Source organism: Pollicipes pollicipes, unplaced genomic scaffold, assembly GCF_011947565.3.
Source record: "Pollicipes pollicipes isolate AB1234 unplaced genomic scaffold, Ppol_2.1 Scaffold_3087;HRSCAF=3621_pilon_pilon_pilon, whole genome shotgun sequence".
Classification (NCBI taxonomy): domain Eukaryota; kingdom Metazoa; phylum Arthropoda; class Thecostraca; order Pollicipedomorpha; family Pollicipedidae; genus Pollicipes; species Pollicipes pollicipes.
In genome coordinates, this window is record NW_023596225.1 from 44,056,327 (window position 1) to 44,076,326 (window position 20,000).

The 20,000-nt window shown below is 48.4% G+C and overlaps 1 protein-coding gene across 1 annotated transcript in view; it reads right to left on the reverse strand.

The window, feature by feature from the left end:
• Positions 1-868, reverse strand: part of LOC119089758 (tetraspanin-3) — a 1,627-nt gene extending 759 nt beyond the window's left edge. Inside the window, exon 1 of the mRNA XM_037212572.1 lies at positions 1-868. This exon is cut by the window's left edge and continues 759 nt beyond it. Within this exon, the coding sequence (XP_037068467.1) occupies positions 1-591 (591 nt within the window). The 5' untranslated portion in view covers positions 592-868.
• Positions 869-20,000: the final 19,132 nt, after the last annotated feature.

Sequence of the window (20,000 nt, forward strand, 5' to 3'; positions counted from 1 at the left end):
CAGATAGTCCTTCTCTGTGGTCAGGGACGAGTTACAGCACGACAATGGTACCGAATGATTCACTGCAACGTAATCACCGTATGAGTACACACCGCAGCACTTCATCTGGCGCTGAGCCACGTGAATTGGCTTCCAGTCAGCGTGGTCATAATCCATGGAGTATCTTATCTTGGTTAGAACAAGCTCTTCGACGATGCCCGGTGCCTGGTCCTTCTGCCAGATGACGACACCAACAATGATGACTTGCACCGCCATGGCAACTCCTAGAAGACCGGCATAAGTTACGAGCAAACATCTGTGGTCCGCGGCTGCGCCGCAGCACCCCAGGAAACCGATAATGATGACCAGGGAGCCGGTAACAATTACCAGGATACACATGACAACGCGAGCCTGAAGAAGCATGCTCTCGGCACTTGAGAAGCCTTCAGACCAAGATTCTGGTCGCTCTTCATTGGCTACTTCCATCGTCAAGAACAGATAGAAGCTTGCAATACATACACCAACTGTGCCGACCAGCCACAGGATGATGTTTAATGCAAAAACAGACAGCTTGAAGAACTTGAGACAACTTGGAGTCATCTCTAAACCCATGGCTGATTTAGTGCGATAATTCGTGCGCTGTTTCAAGCCATGTCCGGGTGCTCGTACATTATTTTTTTAATTATCTTGTTTAACAATGAAGGATAAATTTGAAGGAACCCGTAAGACATGCTTGGTCTTCCTCTGAAAATATTAACTACACTCAAAATAAAGGTCGTGTAAGCTAAAGGTCTTTTTATCTTTTGTTCCGCTGATGCCGTTTCTGGTCCTATTGTCTACGTTACTGGTCACTTCATCTCAGAACAGTGCAAGGCAACTCAACTGTGCTCAAGTGCAGCCTAGGTGCACGCATTTAATGCGTTTATGACTACCTTTTCCGTCTGGCTCGTGCCACTGTTGGTCGGGGTCTCAAAAGTGGAAGATGGCGAATGTTACATCTGATGGGTAGCGCGTCTAACTGGAATGAAGCAAGCGAAAACCGTGGACCCCCCCCCCCCCCCCCCCTCCGGTTCATTCCACTGAGTCCGCCGCTGGACGGTCGGGAAAGGGCTCATTTTGTATCCAATGCTTGTTCCCTCTGCCTGGAATGCTTTTGACAGGCGTAACCTACCTTTCTGATTTTCTCCGGTCTTTCCGTGTCACTCATTGCTCCCAGTGTGGACACCGTCACCCAGGCGATAACGGAATGACTAACTGGGATTTACGATTTAAGGAATTATTACCTTTCTGGTGCCATGTATCGTCATATAATATGCTGCCTTTGTAGATAAGTATAATTATATATCCGAGGGAATACGGAATTATTTGCCTATCCCTCCACAGTAGCTAGATAACATTTCAATTACAATGTGTCACGCAATAAAAGGTACGCAGCCCGCTGCCCCATCTTCTCGTACCCCGCGGCAGATCATGAGGGATTTATACCCACGTGGTTGTAGTGCTCCAGATAGCATGTCCTGGCCTCTCGCTGGGAGGACAGGTCAGCCTATGAATACCCCCGGAGGCTGAATTATTTCGCTTATAATTGAAGATGAAATCAGTGCACGTGCTTTTATTCTCCAACAGCAACAGACGGCATGACCACCTTTGCAATTGGCGTTCACTTTTGTTGTCCAACTTTTTTTGTTGTTGTCCAGCAACTGAAACGCCCGCTTGAAGTTCACAACCGGATGAGCGCATCTCCAGGGTACGTGCTCGGTGTTCCCCGACTACCGTGTAACATGCACTACGCAAGCGATATCTGGCTAAGAACTAGCAGCATGATCTTACACTTCCAAGTACAAAAAGCCTACAGTTGTTCGGTCTTCCCATCAGTAAAAATAACATTGTTACACATTTTTGCATTCATCGCTCCCTTTTATAATAATTTTCAATTTGTTTATTTACTGATACTTAACGTCGCCATAATGGTTGCTGTATACAAACAGGCTCAGTCCACTTAATAAGCGTTTCTGGCTGTCCCACATGTTCGAACGGATACATCACAGGAACATCTTGCTCCTATAGATTCCGCGGATGGACACCGTACCGAACGATACGATGAACATCTTTCTTCGTTTGTCAGCTCTCATGCTTGTCATGCATCTATCTCGACACTCACCGCCCATCGATAGCACGCTGCGCCGGAAATGAAATCGGACTTCTGAGCACAGCGAATAGACGATCGCCGCATGCGACTGTTTCACGTCCAAAATAACCTAGGTGCTTTTGTCTTCTCTCGCTGCACTTTTCACCACTTCTCTGTCAGCGCTATTAAGAACTTTCTTCCTTCCTAAAAATTAAAAAGGCACTTGTCTAAGAGAGAATGTTCCACGCTTGGAAATATCGAAGCAAACATGAGATATCATCAGATAGCTCGCTCATAACTATTAGCACACTATGAAGTGGAAAAGGTTGCTTTAGACAACAGAACTTCTCTGTTCTGTTAATATGCTCCTCAATACGTCATTGCTGTGTTACGTCATCGTATCTCGCACGACGTTGATTGAGAGCCGAGGCCGTTATGTCTATGAATCGGCCTCACGAGCGCCAAGACATGAACGGCTTGACGTTGATATTTGTCTTGCCTTGACTACCGCATAGCCAATGGAATGGCGGGACGTGTTAAGGTGTCATGGATGCCTGGGCGACCTTGGAATAGCATTCCAAAATCGTTTGCACATCTTCGCGGGCGTGAAGCTCGGAAACTGAAAGAGTTTATGTTTCAAGGACAGTGCTGTGAACTGCACCGAATGATGTCCAAGAAGGCTATCTCAGCTCAAGCCCCTATACAATGTGGAACACTGTTAAAGTTAATCTCCTTGACTCCCCTCTATTCGAAAGCATTTGCCGGCACGAACTGTCCGTCAACGTGACGAAACTTGCATAGCGCGGCAAAGCGTGGCAAAACTACCCCGTCACAGAAAGACTGATATAAAGCGGTCCACGATCACCTAGTGCTCGCTATCTCACTCACACACGGCACTAACCGGCCCGTTTGTTTGACGTCCGTGTGAGCAGCGCCCAAACTCAGCGCCGGGACCGCTCATGTTTCACGTGGCGACGCGGGCCCCCGCGCCACGGCCCCTGGGCGGGCCTGATTCGGATCCAATGACGTCGGCGGAGATGGGCGCCGTCAGCGGCTTTACACGACAGGGAACAAAGTGCTGGCAGGAGTCTCCAGGAGGACTGGGGATAGACGGGCTTCGTGGGGTATTCCCGTGGGAAGGACACCTATTTCCATGCGCTGGCTAAAAAAAATATGCGGTGCTAAGGAATCTATGCAACGATACCTAACACGCAGTTCAATACGTTACTATTCTGGTTTGCAAGCAAAACAGGAAACTAAATGATGTGCAGCAAAATGGAAGTATTGGTTGGGATGAAACATGTTAAGCCATGTCGTTTCTGTTAGCACACAATCCCTGTTAGTTGCGTGCGCAGCGATTCATAACGCATCCGATAGTGTACACCGAATGGAGATATTTCTACCACGTCAGATGATAACTGACGTGGCAGTAGTTCCTTTCAAAATGCAAACTTTTGCACGAAGCCGAACTAAACTACCTACACGATCACAGCACGTGAGGTAGTCCCGCAAACATTAATTCGTAATCAGGTCATCCATGTCTCAGGCTCGCGACAAAAACACGTAGCGACAAAAACATTCTCCATTTCGTGAATCCAGCGGCGGTGCTGTTCTTTATCAGTAGGTGATGTTCTCTCTCCATTTGTTATCAGCCTGCACAACACATGACGCACTTTCGAATAGCGCAGCTCTTTTTGTATTCTGCAAAACGCTTGCCGTATGATTTGTGGCATACGTCAGATTGTGGCAAAATTGTTTATTAGGCTGGGACGAACACTCATGATTTTCAAAATTCAAACTGGTATTTCACGCTTACTACTAAGCCTTTGAAAATCAAACCAATCCGGGGACACCGTTTGACAAACATTCCTACCATCACATGACATAAAACTTGTTTTTGTATGTGTTACTACGGCGGTACATCCATTCGTCATTGAAAGAGTTGACAGAGCATAGATGGTCAAACTTCGCAAAAAGACAACCAGCATCCGATCCAAAAAGGCAACTGAACATGCGATGAGCCGATCTAAAAGCCTGACATCCCCGCGAACGCTTAGATCAAAGCGACTACATTGATGCCAAAGCAAAATGACAAAGAGAACACCGCAAAATACGCACTTAATAGAATGATCAAAAGCAAGCTAAAACTATCAGAGACACCGGCCTGTACAACACCGACAGGACACATGTTTTGTATCGTATATTTTTGTCTGCATTTTTTACACTTAGGACATATGTATTACAGTGAAGGGTGATATAAAGGCATAGTCTCACAAAATAAGTTCGGGGGGAGGGCAGGGCAGTAAAAATTACGCCACCCACCCCCAAAATACGCCATCAAATGTGTTTATCCGCGGACTTGGCTCATTTTCATCTCAAATTTGGGAAGCCGAAGCCCGAGACGGGAAGGCGGAAACACCCCGACTAAAAGAGAAACTGTACGCCTGATGAACTGAACCAGTGATCTCCATAATGATCTCACTGAGAAACCTCCTGTTATCTTTTCCGGCAGTGGCGTTCAGGGCTCTTGCGTCGACGCCTGCTGCTGAACTGTATTCCCACCGATTCACTCTGTGGTAGGTATTTGTTCACGCAGCTTCATGCTGTACACGACTGGATGGAATGCCGGCGACGACCTATGCTCCGGAAGGGTGTTCTGTCCACCCCTGCGCCCGTGATATGAAATGAAGGTGTCCGTATTCGCCTTCGCTTCTTGGATCACACCCCTCCGATCGGCGCTCATGTCAAGCCCTGGCCCTGTGGGAAGTTCGTTCCCTCTGCCCCGGTGAAGAATGCAGCCCCGTTCGGCTCGAACATCCCCCTCGGCCCCCGAGCTTGTGGACAGACCCCGTAATCGTGTCTGCTGTTCGGAGCGCAGCCTCGCGGCGGGCGTTCGTGCCGACCCCTGCAGCGGCGGAATGTTTAGGCCGCCCGTCCAGTGACGTCCCGCAGCAGCAGCACCAGAGCCGCCCGGAACTCGCTGCTGAACAGGAGCAGCATCGACGTGTTGACGGTCGAGTGGATGAAGACGAAGAGCGCCAGCAGCACCACCAGCAGCTCATACTCTGCCGGCGACTGGTAACAGGCGTGCGGGTCGTACAACAGCCACGTCTGCAGAATTATCGGCAGGAAGGCGAGCAGGAATACCAGCGTATGAACCAGCATGGTCAGCGTGGTCATCACTTCGTGGCGTTGGGTGAAGACACGCTGTGCCGGCTGCGGTTTGTTGGCTGCGGTCGCATCTGGGCGTCGAAATCTAACTCGCTTCTTCCCGTTGACTGGAGCGCGCGGCCCGGGAATGGCAAGGAACGTCCCGAAGCGCTGCCGGCCGGGATGATGACGTTCCTCCGCCTGCGGAAGGATATCCGCTTCTGCTTCGCTCAGACTGGGAGTATTTTCCGGTGCGTCACGCGTGACCCCGCAGCCCGATGTTCCGGGCTGGTCTGTCGGATCGACGCTGGCTGTGAGAGGACATTCTGTCGATGTCCGCACAGGCTGCGAAATGCCCGCCAGCTCTTGGGCATGGTGCTCGACGGCCTCACCGGCTGGCTTGGGCTCGATGGCTGAAACCGTGATGACCGGGAGATCACTTCGCATTCCTTGCGCATGCGGCGAGTTTCCTGACTCCTGTAGGATGTGCGCGGGCTGCAGGGTCAATGCTTCAGGTCCGTTGACGGCCATTGGGTTGTCAGATAATAGTGCTAATGCTACAGAAGTCCCCTGTCCAGGAGTAGGGGCGGAGCCGTGATGCACGCCCGCCACGTACCACAAATTAGCTGCTGGAATATTTTCGGGATCCGTCACAGCAGCCTTTGAACTTGCTGCCGTACCTTGATCCGTTCGATGCAAAGAGCCATCAGCGTGCTGTACGCACCGTTGGATGCTTCGTAGAAGCCTCAAACGTGTGATGGAGGCTTTGACAGCGATGGAGCCGTAGAAGAAGATGACAGCCACCACGCCAGCAACAGCTAATCCGGTCCGGAACACGTTTAGTGCCGTCGTGTTACTGGTGTCGATTCTGTAGGACTTGGACGAAATGACCCAGCCGGTAGTGGTTAATGCGTATGGCTGTGAACAGTAGCTGGTCAACTGCAGCTGGTTATTGACGATTTTTACGAAGCTCATCAGCAGGCCCGGCATGACGCACAGCAACGTGTTCTTGAGCGTCAGCGGCGGGTTCATGTTGTAGCACACTCTCAGGTAGCGGAGCAGCGCGATCGTCACGATGAAGCTGGACTGGATGTTGGTCGTGACTTCGATGATGAAGCGGCGCGGCGCGCACGCCAGCGCCGTCAGCCACCTCACCTCGGTGAGCCGCCGCGAACCTCTGAACACGTTCAGCACCAGCTGGATGGCGGGATACGTGCCGGACAGCAGCGCGCACAGCACGCACAGGATCAGCACCAGCCGGTTGCACAGGGTCTGCAGGCGCCGGGAGCGGAACAGCGTGATGGCCGCCAGCGTGTTGAAGCTGACGCCGAAGAGCAGCGACGCCACCAGCAGGCAGTAGGCGACGCCGGAGAGCGCAGTGGCGTACCCCTCGCCCTCGGTGGCCGGGCAGACGGGCAGGCCGTGCCCGCAGGTGCAACAGGTGGCCAGCAGAGCGCGCACCTTGGCCCGGCACGGCTCCGGCGTCCACAGCGGCGCGAGCGACGCGTCGGTGCCGTTGCAATGGGGGTCGCCCGATCTCGCGGACACCGGCTCGCCCGGGCACACGTCGCCGGAGTCCGGCTCGGCCATCGGAAGGCGGCAGACTGGGCGGAGCGTGCGACCCGGCTCGAGCTAACACACAGCTCGAACTGGGCGATGCCGCAGGTGTTACAGCTGGGCACTCAAGCCCACCACTGCTGCTTCAATGGAACGTCAAAGACCTTTTGGTCAGTATTGAGTTCCCGATAAGGAACGCGGCTGTAGCAAGCTCTTTCATAAAGACTGGCGTGGCTATGACAACGCCGACGATGCGGAGCAGCCCATTGGTGGCGAGGCGAATGGCCAGCATGGTTGCCACAACGACAGATACAACAAAGCAGATGTATAACATATGTCTTTGATGACAGAAACCTGACGCGATTATTTTTGCCCCACCATTATTTTCATTTTCTTTCATCTTTGCCCTATCCCCGAGGTAATGGCCTGAAGGGCCCCTGGGATGTCAAAAACCAGGCAAGCAAATAAGCAAAAAGAAAGCAAAAAACAGCAAGAAAAATAACACTAGGAAACTGCCAAACATTGCCAAGGTGTATCAGACAGATTTCACTGAACAATGTTGAATATGACCTTAAATGATGGGTGGAATCAGGTCATGGTGAAAACCAGTAATTCATTGGCCTCTTTTGCTATCGCAAAACCGTGCTGCGACGATTATGCAGGAAAAGCATTAAAACCCCTTGAAAACTCCTTGCAGAAGGAAACTAGTAGACATCGGCCTGTTTGACCTGTGGTGTGTCACATCAGGTCAACTAGCTGAGTGCTAATGCCGTGTTAGGCCGTCATGTTTCAGCAAGAACTAAACAAGTCACATCGATGACCCGCCACATCGATGGGAAAAGTGTTAGAAAGTTCCCGAAAGCTGTAAGATATGTACATGTATCATTAAGAATCAAGTTGCATTGTGATCCTAAGGTCAAGAACTAACTTACCCTAACCTAACTTAGTAATCAACTAAAACCAACTGGACTTCCAAAACGTCAAATTTGGGGACAAAGGGGTAGTTTTCCTTCCCTTGGCCTTGCGTACCATGATCTTATAACATCTCGTAGAACAATAGTAATGCACTTCAGAGAAATGAAGGAATAAAGGTAGTCCACAAACAAAAATAAACGGTATATGAAAAATAAGATATATGGGCACTTCACAGAATTGTAGCCGACATGACCTGAGCAAGATGTCATAGACCATGAACCACCAAGATCACACAAAACCTGCAAAGTTTCACAGAATCTAAACAAATGGTGTGCCCTCCGCTAGCCACAGGGCGCAGCATCGCGCGCAAAACAGTTGAGAAGTTATTCCAGAAAACTCTAGGGGCCTTCAGAGCTTGTCGTTTCCCGTGATGCCGTACCTCCGAGACACACGTGACCCCGTCGACCGGTCAGCTGGTGAAACAACGATGTTTGGGGGGGGGGGGTGATCTGAGACTGGTGCGCAGCTTCTGTCAGCTGGACGCTGCCGTTTACACATGCTTTCGTTGAAACTGACAGACTAATGCTGCTGTATTTTTGAGATCATGTTAAATGTTTGACCCGGCACGTGATTGGAACCCGGCGCTGCGCTACGAGTGTGCCCCCCCCCCCCCCCCCCCGTTAAGGTGCGTCAAAAGTGTAGACACCGGCTCAGCGGCCTGATCCGAGTAGAAGTCACTTAAACAAAATGCGCATCCAATCTTATTCATGATCTCTCATGTGTTTTCCATCTTGAATATCTCAGCAGAAAAACGACCAAAGTCAAACTCACTGAGCATGCTAACTAAATGTCAGAATTCCAAGCCGTAACGCCCGCATGAGATGTGGCTTTTGCGGTACATGAGGCAAGCACAAGGCAGAAGTCTACCAGCTCAGTCCCTTTTAAACTCTGATATGCTGCCGAATTCGCTTTTGGTCCCTGTCAGAATACTTATAGGTACTGATGCCCACATGTACCTGCGCATTTGACACTGCTGAATTTGTATCGTCTTGTAAAACTCGTGTCGCATAAGTAGAGTAGTATATAATAGAGAAGAATTGTCATACCATTAAAACGCGAAATTTGTTTCTGGCATTCTTGGGTGAATCACAAATCTCATTTTAGACTGAGGGGTGCAACTGACCCTCCTTTCCTTTTATCAAACCGAGAGGGTGTGAAGCAAAATAAGACCGAGTCCAAAAGGAGCCACTTCTCTCACATCTCAACAAATTCATACAGTCCAAATATTCAGCCATGTGTCAGACATATAACGAAGATAGGCATCGAGTTGGAAGTGAATCATCAACTATGCATTAGATAGCATGAAGATGAAGGATCCATCCATCAGGCGTCAGCATTTCCTTGTTATGAAGGCTATGGCATGCTATCATACATGTGTGACCAACCGACATAAGACTTCGCTGCTGCTTAGGACACTGATCAGCGTACCAAACAAACAGCATCAGATCCACAAAACCAGAGCTGCTGATCGGTGCTGACAATCGCAACATGTGATGCTGGCAAACGCCAGAAAACAATTTCAGTACTTCGCAATTAATGACAAATTAAGCACGTGATTTCGTCTGAATTTCCTGCTGACGTAATACAGAGAGCCATAGTTAACCAAATACCAATGCAATACAGGCAATGCATAAAATGACCCGAAACATAAACAGATTTGTGTGCACAACAAAAAAAATTCCCCTGACTTAGGAGGACAAGTCTGACGTCTGATTCCATTCCTCACCAGGGGATGTAACGCATCGCGGTTAGTGATATAAGCATTTAGTGTAGAACAGTAAGGAGCCCGTAGATATGCATTGTGTTGAAGGGTTTTGAATCGCACAGTATTGTAACCATGGTTACTAATACTCCATTTAGTAAGCGTGGTCAACTGTTGCGTGTTTGCACCGCAAAAGGTGAGGACGCACCACAGATCCTAAAATTGGAAAGTTGTAGATATAATTCAGCATAGTTTCTGCTAAGAGTGGAGAAGACGTGCTCTACTAGTAATTGTTCGAGTTTCAACGAACTCTGGTTATGGATACTTGAATGCAGCGGACACTGATATTCCGAACTGCCAAGGAAGGTCGTGACCTTGACATATCAGAGATTGCATGTGGCAACTGAGCTGCCCTGCAAGAACCTGTGATTGCAGTTGCAATATCATTATAGTACAGCTAGAGTGTGCTTGTTCAACCTTCTTCATAGAGTGATAACTGCATCATAAATACTTTTGTCATACATTGTAAAACTCTGACATCGTTTGACTTCGCACAGGCTCCTCACATCGTTTTTAAATATAAGGCACCTGAAAAGTTCGTAATATTGATCCAAACATCGTCTAATCCAATGACTTAAATATTCCGGATAATTTTGTCTCAAAGGCACGTTTGATCTGATAAAGGTGAAACGAACCTAGTACGATCCATTACCGAATGAGCAAACAATATAAAATAAAATTAAGCTTATCTGATAAACATAGCACAGATACATCATGATTATATCTACATAACACATGAGTCACCTTAATGACCTAGCCCAATCTCATAGAGAACATATTGACCAAAAAAGAAAACAAGTACAGTTAGAGAGTTTAGAAGATCAACACATCGGTGTTTTCCTTATTACCATTCCTTGTCCAATACGGCAGCAACCGGCAGTGAGACTCTACATCATGCACTCATGATCATGTACTCAACATTAGCATGAGTGTATGATCATGTTGGGTACATGATCACTCATGTTGAGTGCATGCACATCTCTTCAGTAGGCCTTTAGTCGTGGCGCTATATCCGTGACCTGGAAGGTCAATCATTGAACCAGACGCATATAGTCACACACATCGCCAAACCCAGCAAACAGTTGAATTTACAATTGTTTTTGCTTGTGTTTATGGAATTACTTGTTTTTCTTAGTGTGGAAATGACAGCGACGAGAACATTTTATCTAATCTACTCATAGCTCGTTTAAGACCATTACCGTGAATTGAAAGGTCATCAAGGGATTGATGGACCCGGGGCGAAAAGTATTGGATAGCTTAAACAGCAAGCAACACGCTCGTTTTCTCCAACGCCCTGAGTTTCCTGATTTTCCTGATTTACATAACTATTTCCCTGTCGTAGTCGACGGGCGAGGGTGTAAAAATAATTATACAAGGGTGAACAATTCACGATGTTTCATATCGTCCAAAATTACATTGAGACCCTGGATTCATAGTCGAGACCCGCGCCATACCTTCAGCGAGGAACGATGTGAATGTTTGACACTTCTACATTGTGCAGTTTCGTCACCCTGCAAATGTTGCATATGAGTCTGCATTGGATGTTTGCATACGTCCACTGCTCAGCAATCGGATGTGCCGTGAGCGAATAGCTCCGCTGTTCTGGTCTGTGAGAGACGAGTTTTACGCCATGAATAATTTGCTGTCACATCATAAAAAGGCTGTATCATTAACGAATGACACAAGCGGTGAATTATAACACTGAAGTCGTCTTAAGTCGTGAATATGCCTCGGACTGACATTCGTGCGCTGCGAGCAATCCACAGTACTCTTGTATCAATGCGCGCTTGAAGGAGCCTCATCATCGATGTTTACCGGTTGTTGACGTACGCCCGGGAGTGCTTCATATGTGTGTTGTTTCCAGCACCAAGTAGAGTAATTATTTCCCACGTGCAATGAAATACACCCTGGGTCTGTTTCCACGGAGCACAGCGTGCTGTCGTTATTCCAGGTGTGTTCACACGTCAACGCCACAATTTTGTTGGCACCTAAGTGGAAAAGCTCCACACCAGGCAGCTGAATTATTATCAAGAAATTGCTGGATGGTATGGTGAATTCGCGATCTAAACAACATGCAGTCGTGCAAAAAGAGATCGTTTTTGGTGTTGGCCAAAATTCTCGTTTTCCGAAATGTGCAGCTATTCGCAAGTGTGGACAGGACCTGCAGCTCTTAAAAAAACTCAGTCTTTAGGATCCGGACCAATAAATTGTAATTTTGGAATTTACCCGCCAATCTGTCTTTCATCATCCGCCAAGCCGCCATTTAACAAGTTAAAATAAGATTTACTTTAGTTTAAGCTGTCATGGCACGTAGGTTTACCAGAAAAACCCTCATTTATCCATCGCATTTCAGCACAGTCTAATACAACATATTTAACGTAATATGCATGGAATATTGTAAGTATTGCCTCCCAATATGTAGCTGATTCTTAATTCCCTCAAATCTACTTGGCGCGGTAATTGTATCATCCAGTCCAGTGCTAATTCATGTCTTTCGGAAATTTACCGACTTTATTTCAGTTCAGTCCTCCGTCCTTTATTTCATGGATTAACTTCGTTTACGTCAAATTGAGACGAGCTCTGTAGAAATACAATAGCTGTCCTTCTGTTTTGGAGTTGCAGAGTGAGTTCATGTTAAATTCGTCATTGCAAGACACTCGTTCGATTATAGTATTGCCTCCCAGTTCGGTTTTCGTAGCATGCACGAGTTGTTCTTAATATCCACACTGAACAGGGAAGAATGTTCAGCCGGAGAAGTTTTGGCGATCGTAACAATAAACCCGATCCTACTGGTGCAGGAATTCTAAAGATTCTGGTGCTCTGACCCGCATGCACCACACGCAAGCTCCCAGTATGCAGCAGCCTTCCCTGCCGCGTTTGCCTGTGGTGATTGCACTTAATGGCTTAGATAAGATGCTATGCATTATGCAGCTCCTAATAACGACAATACAACACCCTGCGCGTAGAACTGCAGTAGCTAGACGAGCGGGGTTGTTTGTCAGTTTGCGACTGCCGGTTAGGACCACTATTCTATGCGGGCTCAGAACTGGGAGGGAAGGTTTGTGGTGCAGATTGGAAATAGATCCTGAAACTTCATACTCCCTAACTATAATTTACATTACAAGACGTTTCGAACGAGGAGCGGAAGAATAACGTTTGTGTGTCACGTAAAGGCGAACTGGGGCTCGCAAGATAGCGTTTGAGGACAGGAAGATGCATTCTTACTCGCCGCGAGATGATGCGTTGCTCGAACGGATATTTACAACCATGAATTTAACCTCAGTTTGATGGGCAATTTTCAAATAAAAGAAGCAGCTATGACACTCTCCAAAGCTGCTCACGAATTGGCGAAGACGAATCTAAGCGATGGATTAGATGAATATGTCAGAATTGAGCTGAAGTTAATCATGAAATTTCCGGACCGCTGGATTGCATGAACAACTATGGGCTCAAATGGACTGAAACGGAATGAATAGTCATAGTTGAAACTGGGAAGCATTGTGTATTTACACACATCCTGCGTTAGACATATTGTGCTAAGTCATGCTGATGACTCCGGTGAGTTTATGTGCCATGATGAATTAGATCAGGCCAAATCTCATTTATAATTGTGGAAAGGTTGACTGATGGATAGATCGGATTTAGAATGTGATATTGCATCGCTCTGAGTGAGCTTACATACGACTGTACCGGTGACATTACATCGGTCGGCGACCTCCAAGGACGTAACCACGATCCTCAGACATAATGACGCTTGTTATCACTGACGTCAAAATCAATTACATTTATCAAGCAAACGAGTGGTATTGCCAAATGCACGAATCGCACCGGAACGTCATATTTTTCAGAGGACGTATACGTCCCTTTTCCGAACGCAGTGTAACTCCATTTCAACGTCTATGGACGTCTGGACGTCAATATCTATAGATGTATAGATATTAGCTTGCTTCGGGTATGCGAAGGTAGCATCTCCATCACACGGTTTTTCCTGAACCTAATCGATATTTGACGATGCTATTATGTCGTAAGAGCTTAAATATTTTAGAAAAAGAACGGCCTGTAAGGCTTTAGAAAAGATTTACATCGTATATGAAAAGGCTTGTTGCTCCGACTCCAGAGCAATATTGTCCCGCGCGATAAACAAGGGCTTTGTAGTCGAATTGCAGCCAAGCGTCACGCGTTCAGGCCGGGCTGCCGTGTGCTGACATTATAGGTCCGGCTGTCGTGCGCTGACATTATAGAACGGGATGCCGTGTGCTGACATTATGGGCCGGACTGCCGTGTGCTGGCGTTATAGACCGGGCTGCCGCGTGCTGACATATGCCGAACTGCCGTGTGTTGACATTATAGACCGGCCTGCCGTGTGCTGACATTACAGATCGGGATGCCGTGTGCTGACATTATAGACCCGGCTGTTGTGTGCTGACATAGAACGGGATGCCGTGTGTTGACATTAAGGGCCAGAATCCCGCGTGCTAACATAGGTTGGACTGCCGTGTGTTGAGACCGTAGAACCAGATGCCGTGTGCTGATGTAGGCCGAGCTGCTAAGCGCTGACATTATAGGGCGGGCTGCCGTGTGCTGACATTATAGACCCGGCTGTTGTGCGCTGACATAGAACGGGATGCCGTGTGCTGACATTAAGGGCCGGGCTGCCGTGTGCTGAACCAGACATTTTATGGCATTTTAGGCCGGCGTGCCGCGTGCTGACATTATTGCCCGGGATGCCGTGTGCTGGCATTATGGGCCAAAACGCTGTTGCTGACATTAAAGGCCGCGCTGCCGTGTGCTGACATTAAAAGCCGGGCTGCCGTGAGCTGATATTATAGTCCGGGCTGTCGTGTGCTGAGGTGGGCTGGGCTGACGTGTGCTGGCATTATAGGCCGGGCTGACGTGCGCTGACATTAAATGCCGGAATTGTGGCCATATATTGACGGTAAATAATTAGGCCGGGTTGGCGTGTGCTGACATGGGCCGGGCTAACGCGCGCTGGCATAGGCCAGGCTGACTGGGTTGACATTATAGGTCGGGCTGCCGTGTGCTGACATTACAGGCCAGAGTGTCGTGTGCTGACATAGGCCGGGTTGACTGGGTTGACATACAGCGGGACGCCGTGTGCTGGCATTATAGGCCAGGCTGCCGTGTGCTGACATAGGCCGGGCTGGCGTTTGCTGCCGTGTGCTGACGTAACATGACATTACAAGCGTTGGAAAAATTGACTGCTGTTTTGAAAGGCGTGATGACCTTTGTCATTGAATGCTTGTGGTGCCCAGTGCAGTTTCTGTTCGGGTTTTTGTTCTGTTAAAATGTACATTAACAGCTTACAAACCTTGCAGCATGTGTCAGTCAAGGGTAAAGGATCCAATCGCTACAAATGATGTCAGACCACCAGTTGGGAGCCTGAGCTACTTCCTCTGCTCTTTTGGCGGCTGTTCCCTATTCCAACCGGCATGTTTGTCGCTAGGTTTTCAATATTATTTTCAAGGTTTCGGATGCCAGAGAATCTTCTACAGCTCAATGATTTATTTTGAAATGGTGTCCTTGCCGCAAGCTGCACTTGGGACCAGAGCCCTAGATTTCCATCCCAGCAAAGCATTCACGCAAATGTTGTTTGTGACCTTTGGTAAGTAACGAGGCGTTGGTACAGGATTCTTAACTTGCAAATTTGCATGCATGCCAGCAAGCTCCGTCGGAGACTGAAAATAAGCGGTAATGCGTATCTGCATGTGATGGCTAAAAGCTTACTTCAGTGCACGGAAAAATTATGCCTGTCACTTTGCTACGCAATTGAACCTATGTTGTTTAACCTCTGTATGCAGGGTGACATAATCGTTCCTTGCATTATCTATGTCTTTCTTTATTAACGAAACTTTTCTTGTTTTGCGCCCAATGCGGCTACAAGGTCACGCGCATGCTACCACATGTCCAAAGGCATGATGTTAAACTGAACTTGGGGAAAAGAATGATGATTGGGACTCATAAGCCAAGCTGGGTGTTGTATCTCACAACAGCGCTTAAGAATGACCATGAAGCTATAAAATGATCACATGAGACATATTACCTTAAGACATGAAGCGTGATTGGCAGAAGTATTAGTAGCGAAAACAAGAAGTTCTGGATTTTCATAGTTCCAACTCACGTACTGGACGTACTGCAGACCAAAAAGATTGAAATAGTCACCAACTGGTGCCTGGCGTGCCCAATGGAGAGATAAACAAAAAACCACGGTGTTCTACTTTTTGCAGCACTGCTAGCTTGGCTCTGCTCCTAACGGCAATGAATACCTGAAAGCTAAGCAGGACCCGTGGCCTTGCGTAACCAGGCGTTGCTGAGGTCATACGCACGGTCTGGCACTAGCTATGATCTTGTGACCTCTAATAATCACGTAACAGGTGATCCTCGGCCGGACCTGATGTTCCAGATTGTCGGCCTGACCGGGCGCCTTTGATCTCTCGCACGACCCGTCGCTCCTGGTCCGCTACCTGGTATGATGCCCCTGATCCTCTGCCTGACTCCGCATCCTTGATCCTGCGCAGACCTGGCACCCCTGATCCTTCACCGGGTTTCACACCCCTGATCCTGCGCCAGATCTCGCACCCCCTGATCCTTCCCCTGGTTCCACACCGAACACTCTGCGCCTGGTCTAGCAGCGCTGATCCTCCGCCTGTTCCGGCCGTGCGGCCTTCAGCTCTAAACCCTTCCCTGACCCTCCGCTACCCCCTCCCCCCTCGCTGCCACCGCTCCCCCGCTGATGGAAGCCGGATCGCGGTGGCCCGCTCCTGTCCACCCGCGCGGGCTGAGGGGTGAGTCAGCGGCCGCCAGTATGACCGCCGTGGCTGGAGTGACACGTGGTGGCCCGCTCCTGTCCACCCGCGCGGGCTGAGGGGTGAGTCAGCGGCCGCCAGTATGACCGTCGTGGCTGGAGTGACACGTGATGGCGCCCGGGGGCTGTCGACTCGGCCGGCGTCGGGGCCGACGTGCGGCCATTAGACCCGCCTAAGTGGCCGGGCGCGGGAGGTCCGGGCACAGGTCAGTGCGCGTGGGAACGCCGGTCGGAGACAGAAAGGGTGGAGCGGTATAAACGGAGAGACTGATCGTGTGTGTGCTCGCGCTGCGTCGCAGTCAGATGTCCAAACTCTTGCTCTGCATTTTCAGCAGTTAAAGGGAATGTATCTAGTTAAGTTAGGATTTTTGGCTGTGCACGTAAGATGGTAGGGAATTTCTATCTACAAATTTATGTGTTACTGTTTTCTACAAATTCGCCTCCAGTGACGAGATATTGCCACAGCCCCCAAATTTTCCTTGGCTTGTATGGATGAATGAAGTCACCGAGTAGCCCCCAAGCAATATTCACTGCTCAACACATCGATATCATTGAGAAGGTATCGTTAGCTCTATCCATTGGCTTTCCGAGGATGTCGCTTGTCAATGCTGACAGCAGTCTGCGAACGCGGCGATGGCGGCGGCCATTGTGTCGATGTTTTTGTTACATTCAGCTGAGGGCTGCGAGTGTGCGGGTATAGACGTGTGGTAAGGCAGGTCAGTTGATACGCGCCAGTCATGTCCGCCTTCTATATACTGAGATGAGGAGCAAGTGTGGTGTTGTGTCAATCGGCTGCACCAGGCTCTAAGGAAATGTAATTGTCCTACGTTGCCTAGCAACCAAAATAATGGTCATGTCTCTAGCGCACAGTTACTCGCGACATATAAGCCAGTTCATTCGTCCATTCCTGCCCGCCGATTGGTTTATCTTTTAGGATGGCATTTGTTCACGCACAGCCGATTGATAAAAATAAAGAAATTAAAGTTTTGCAGGATCCAACTGCGCATTTAGCAGCCAAAATTAACCATAGATGATTGCCGAACTCCCCTTAGGCGTGTGTTGAGAAAACCGAAAACATTAGACACACTACCTTTAATCTCGGAGTACTTAGCGGTAATTTATGTGAAATTGAACTTTACAACTTCCAAGGTGCTCGCATGAGGTAGAAGTACCGCACTAAAAGCCCACATCTTCGCTCGCTTGGTGAATGGGCTTGCGCAAACTATCTGAATGCAGTCCAAAGGTTCTGTTTGTGTAAACATTAAGCCCGTAGTTGCTGGATTACTTGACAAGTTGTTTGCGGAACGAGTGCATCATCATCTCCACCCATTTGGAACCCAACGGCTGATTAGATTAAGTAAAACGGCTGAAGGTAATGTTCCACATTGTCGATGTTGGATTGTGTCATCGTTCCTTTCGCAAAATTGATCGGGGCCGATCGACGGCTGTTTTATCTGGAAAATACCAATATCAATATTACCGCCATCATATACTATTGACGGCTGTTTTATCTGGAAATCGTGCTCACGAACGCCAGGTATGAACGACTCGACAATCATATTTGTAATGGTTCTGATCGCCACACACCCATTAGAATGGCGTCTAATATATGTATATATATGCATCTATATATATATATATATATATATATATATATATATATATATATATCATTTCCTTACGCCGTGGTCTGAACCGGGTAACAATATCGCTCCCTACATTGGCGTGCCTTGAACACTGAGTGAATGCGCGACGGACGCAAGACGCGCGTTGCGAGGCATCGCCAGGGTCACGGGCGCAGCCAGAGCCTTGGTGAGGGGCGGGGCAGGGTTGGTATGGTGGTGAAACCTGATGGTGAAAAGCCCCGCCACCCACCACCCCTAAATAAAATCGCCGCATTTGGCCAACTTGATTTCGAGCGACACAACTTCCTTTGTGTGATTTTTACTTGTTTACCTTTTAAACTGGAACAGAAGCCAGAAGCTGCCGGAAGATGCAATTCTGTTTGTATTTTGAACGCAACAAAAATAAGGAAGCAGGCGTCATGAAACCGTATGAAAGAAACCACTGGAGCTATTCATTTTTCTATGGTTGAGTGAACTCTTTCTGAACTGATAGAACTAGAGGGTTTACCAGAATTTGTTCCGAGCCCGGCAGAGATATTGCAAACCACGTGACTGTAGATAGCAGCTTTGAAATGGCGTGAACAATTGCCTCAACAAGACTTACCCATGCTTGGCTGAGAATGTCCAACCTTCAGTCAGAATTTATTAGCGATATTAATTATGCAACATAGTTCTGAGTAAGCGCACCCGCAGGTCTTAGCAAAGACGACCCAGACGCCCGGCGGTGCAGTGTCCAGGGCCACGCGGCGTTCGCCCCGCGGTGAACATTGATGTCATCAGATGTGTCATTATTGATGGTGTGTTTGATGTTGGTGACGTATGCATCTGAAAATGATGACGTACCTGAAATTAGTACTCTTTAACGCTTTAAAGGCATCAATTCGTGCGTTCAAAACGTGCAATAGCCTGTGTATCTTTTGTACTGATGGCAGGAGTGGATTGGCGTGCAGAACACCGCGAACTGGTGCTGGAATCTGGTGGTGCAAGTGACAGAAAACAGGTGGAATCTCTATGTTTCTTGTCGCTGCAACTGTGTTACTGTTAATGGTTTCCGAGGACAACCTCCAAATTATGGAACTGAAATGTACGTCCCAACGTAATCTGTGAATGGTACGAAATGGTTTTGAACGACTTTCGGAAGCGTTATTTCCGGACGGTGGTTCTCGTGCGTACAGCGTCCGCCGCCTGGTGTTGCCTGCAGTGGTGAACGCCGTTCGGTTTTATGGAAACCACAACCCAGGCTATCTTTGTTCTTGCTTCTCGGGTTGCAAGCGTGCAGGCTCAAAACAGGTATGGTAATTAGGCCCACTGATGGATTCTGCAACAGGGTTAACGTTATCCCACAAACATGGGTGCGCCCTTTTTCTTCTTTGACTTCATTTCGATCCACTTTACTCAACATCTCTGAGTTCCTTGCCTTTCTCCGGACAAGGAGGTCCGTGGCTAACACCGTGGTCTAACATCATCATCATCATCATCATCATCATCATCATCATCATTTAACATCATCGTTTACGGTCAAGGGCTGTCGGGTCATTCTTTCCCATTGCTGCCTACCTACCCGGGGACAATTCTGCGACACTGAACGGAGTACCCTGGTGGATCCGGAGGCCCTTTGAGGGATACATCATATACTATTACCGCCCCTGACGTGGCAGGCCCTATGATGAAAGCAAACAGGTCCGGATCGGCGTAGGAGTCCTCATTGACGCAATAAGACCACTTATCGCCGCAGGTGGTCCAATAATTGGCACAGAGACTCCAGCCCAGCTTAACGGGCCCTTTGCTAAATTAGGCGGAGCCGCCCCCCCCCCATGCTTTCTGTACAGGGGGCCCTGAAAAGCAAAGGACCTTTCCATTGTACAATTGTGGGCTCTCATCGTTTCCCCTTGGCCATTGTACAATTGTGGGCACTCATCATTTCCCCTTTTTGTTTTCAGAGCCCCTCAGTTAGTATAAGAAACCCTCTGGAGCTCAGCGCTCCGACCCTCTCCCTGTCAC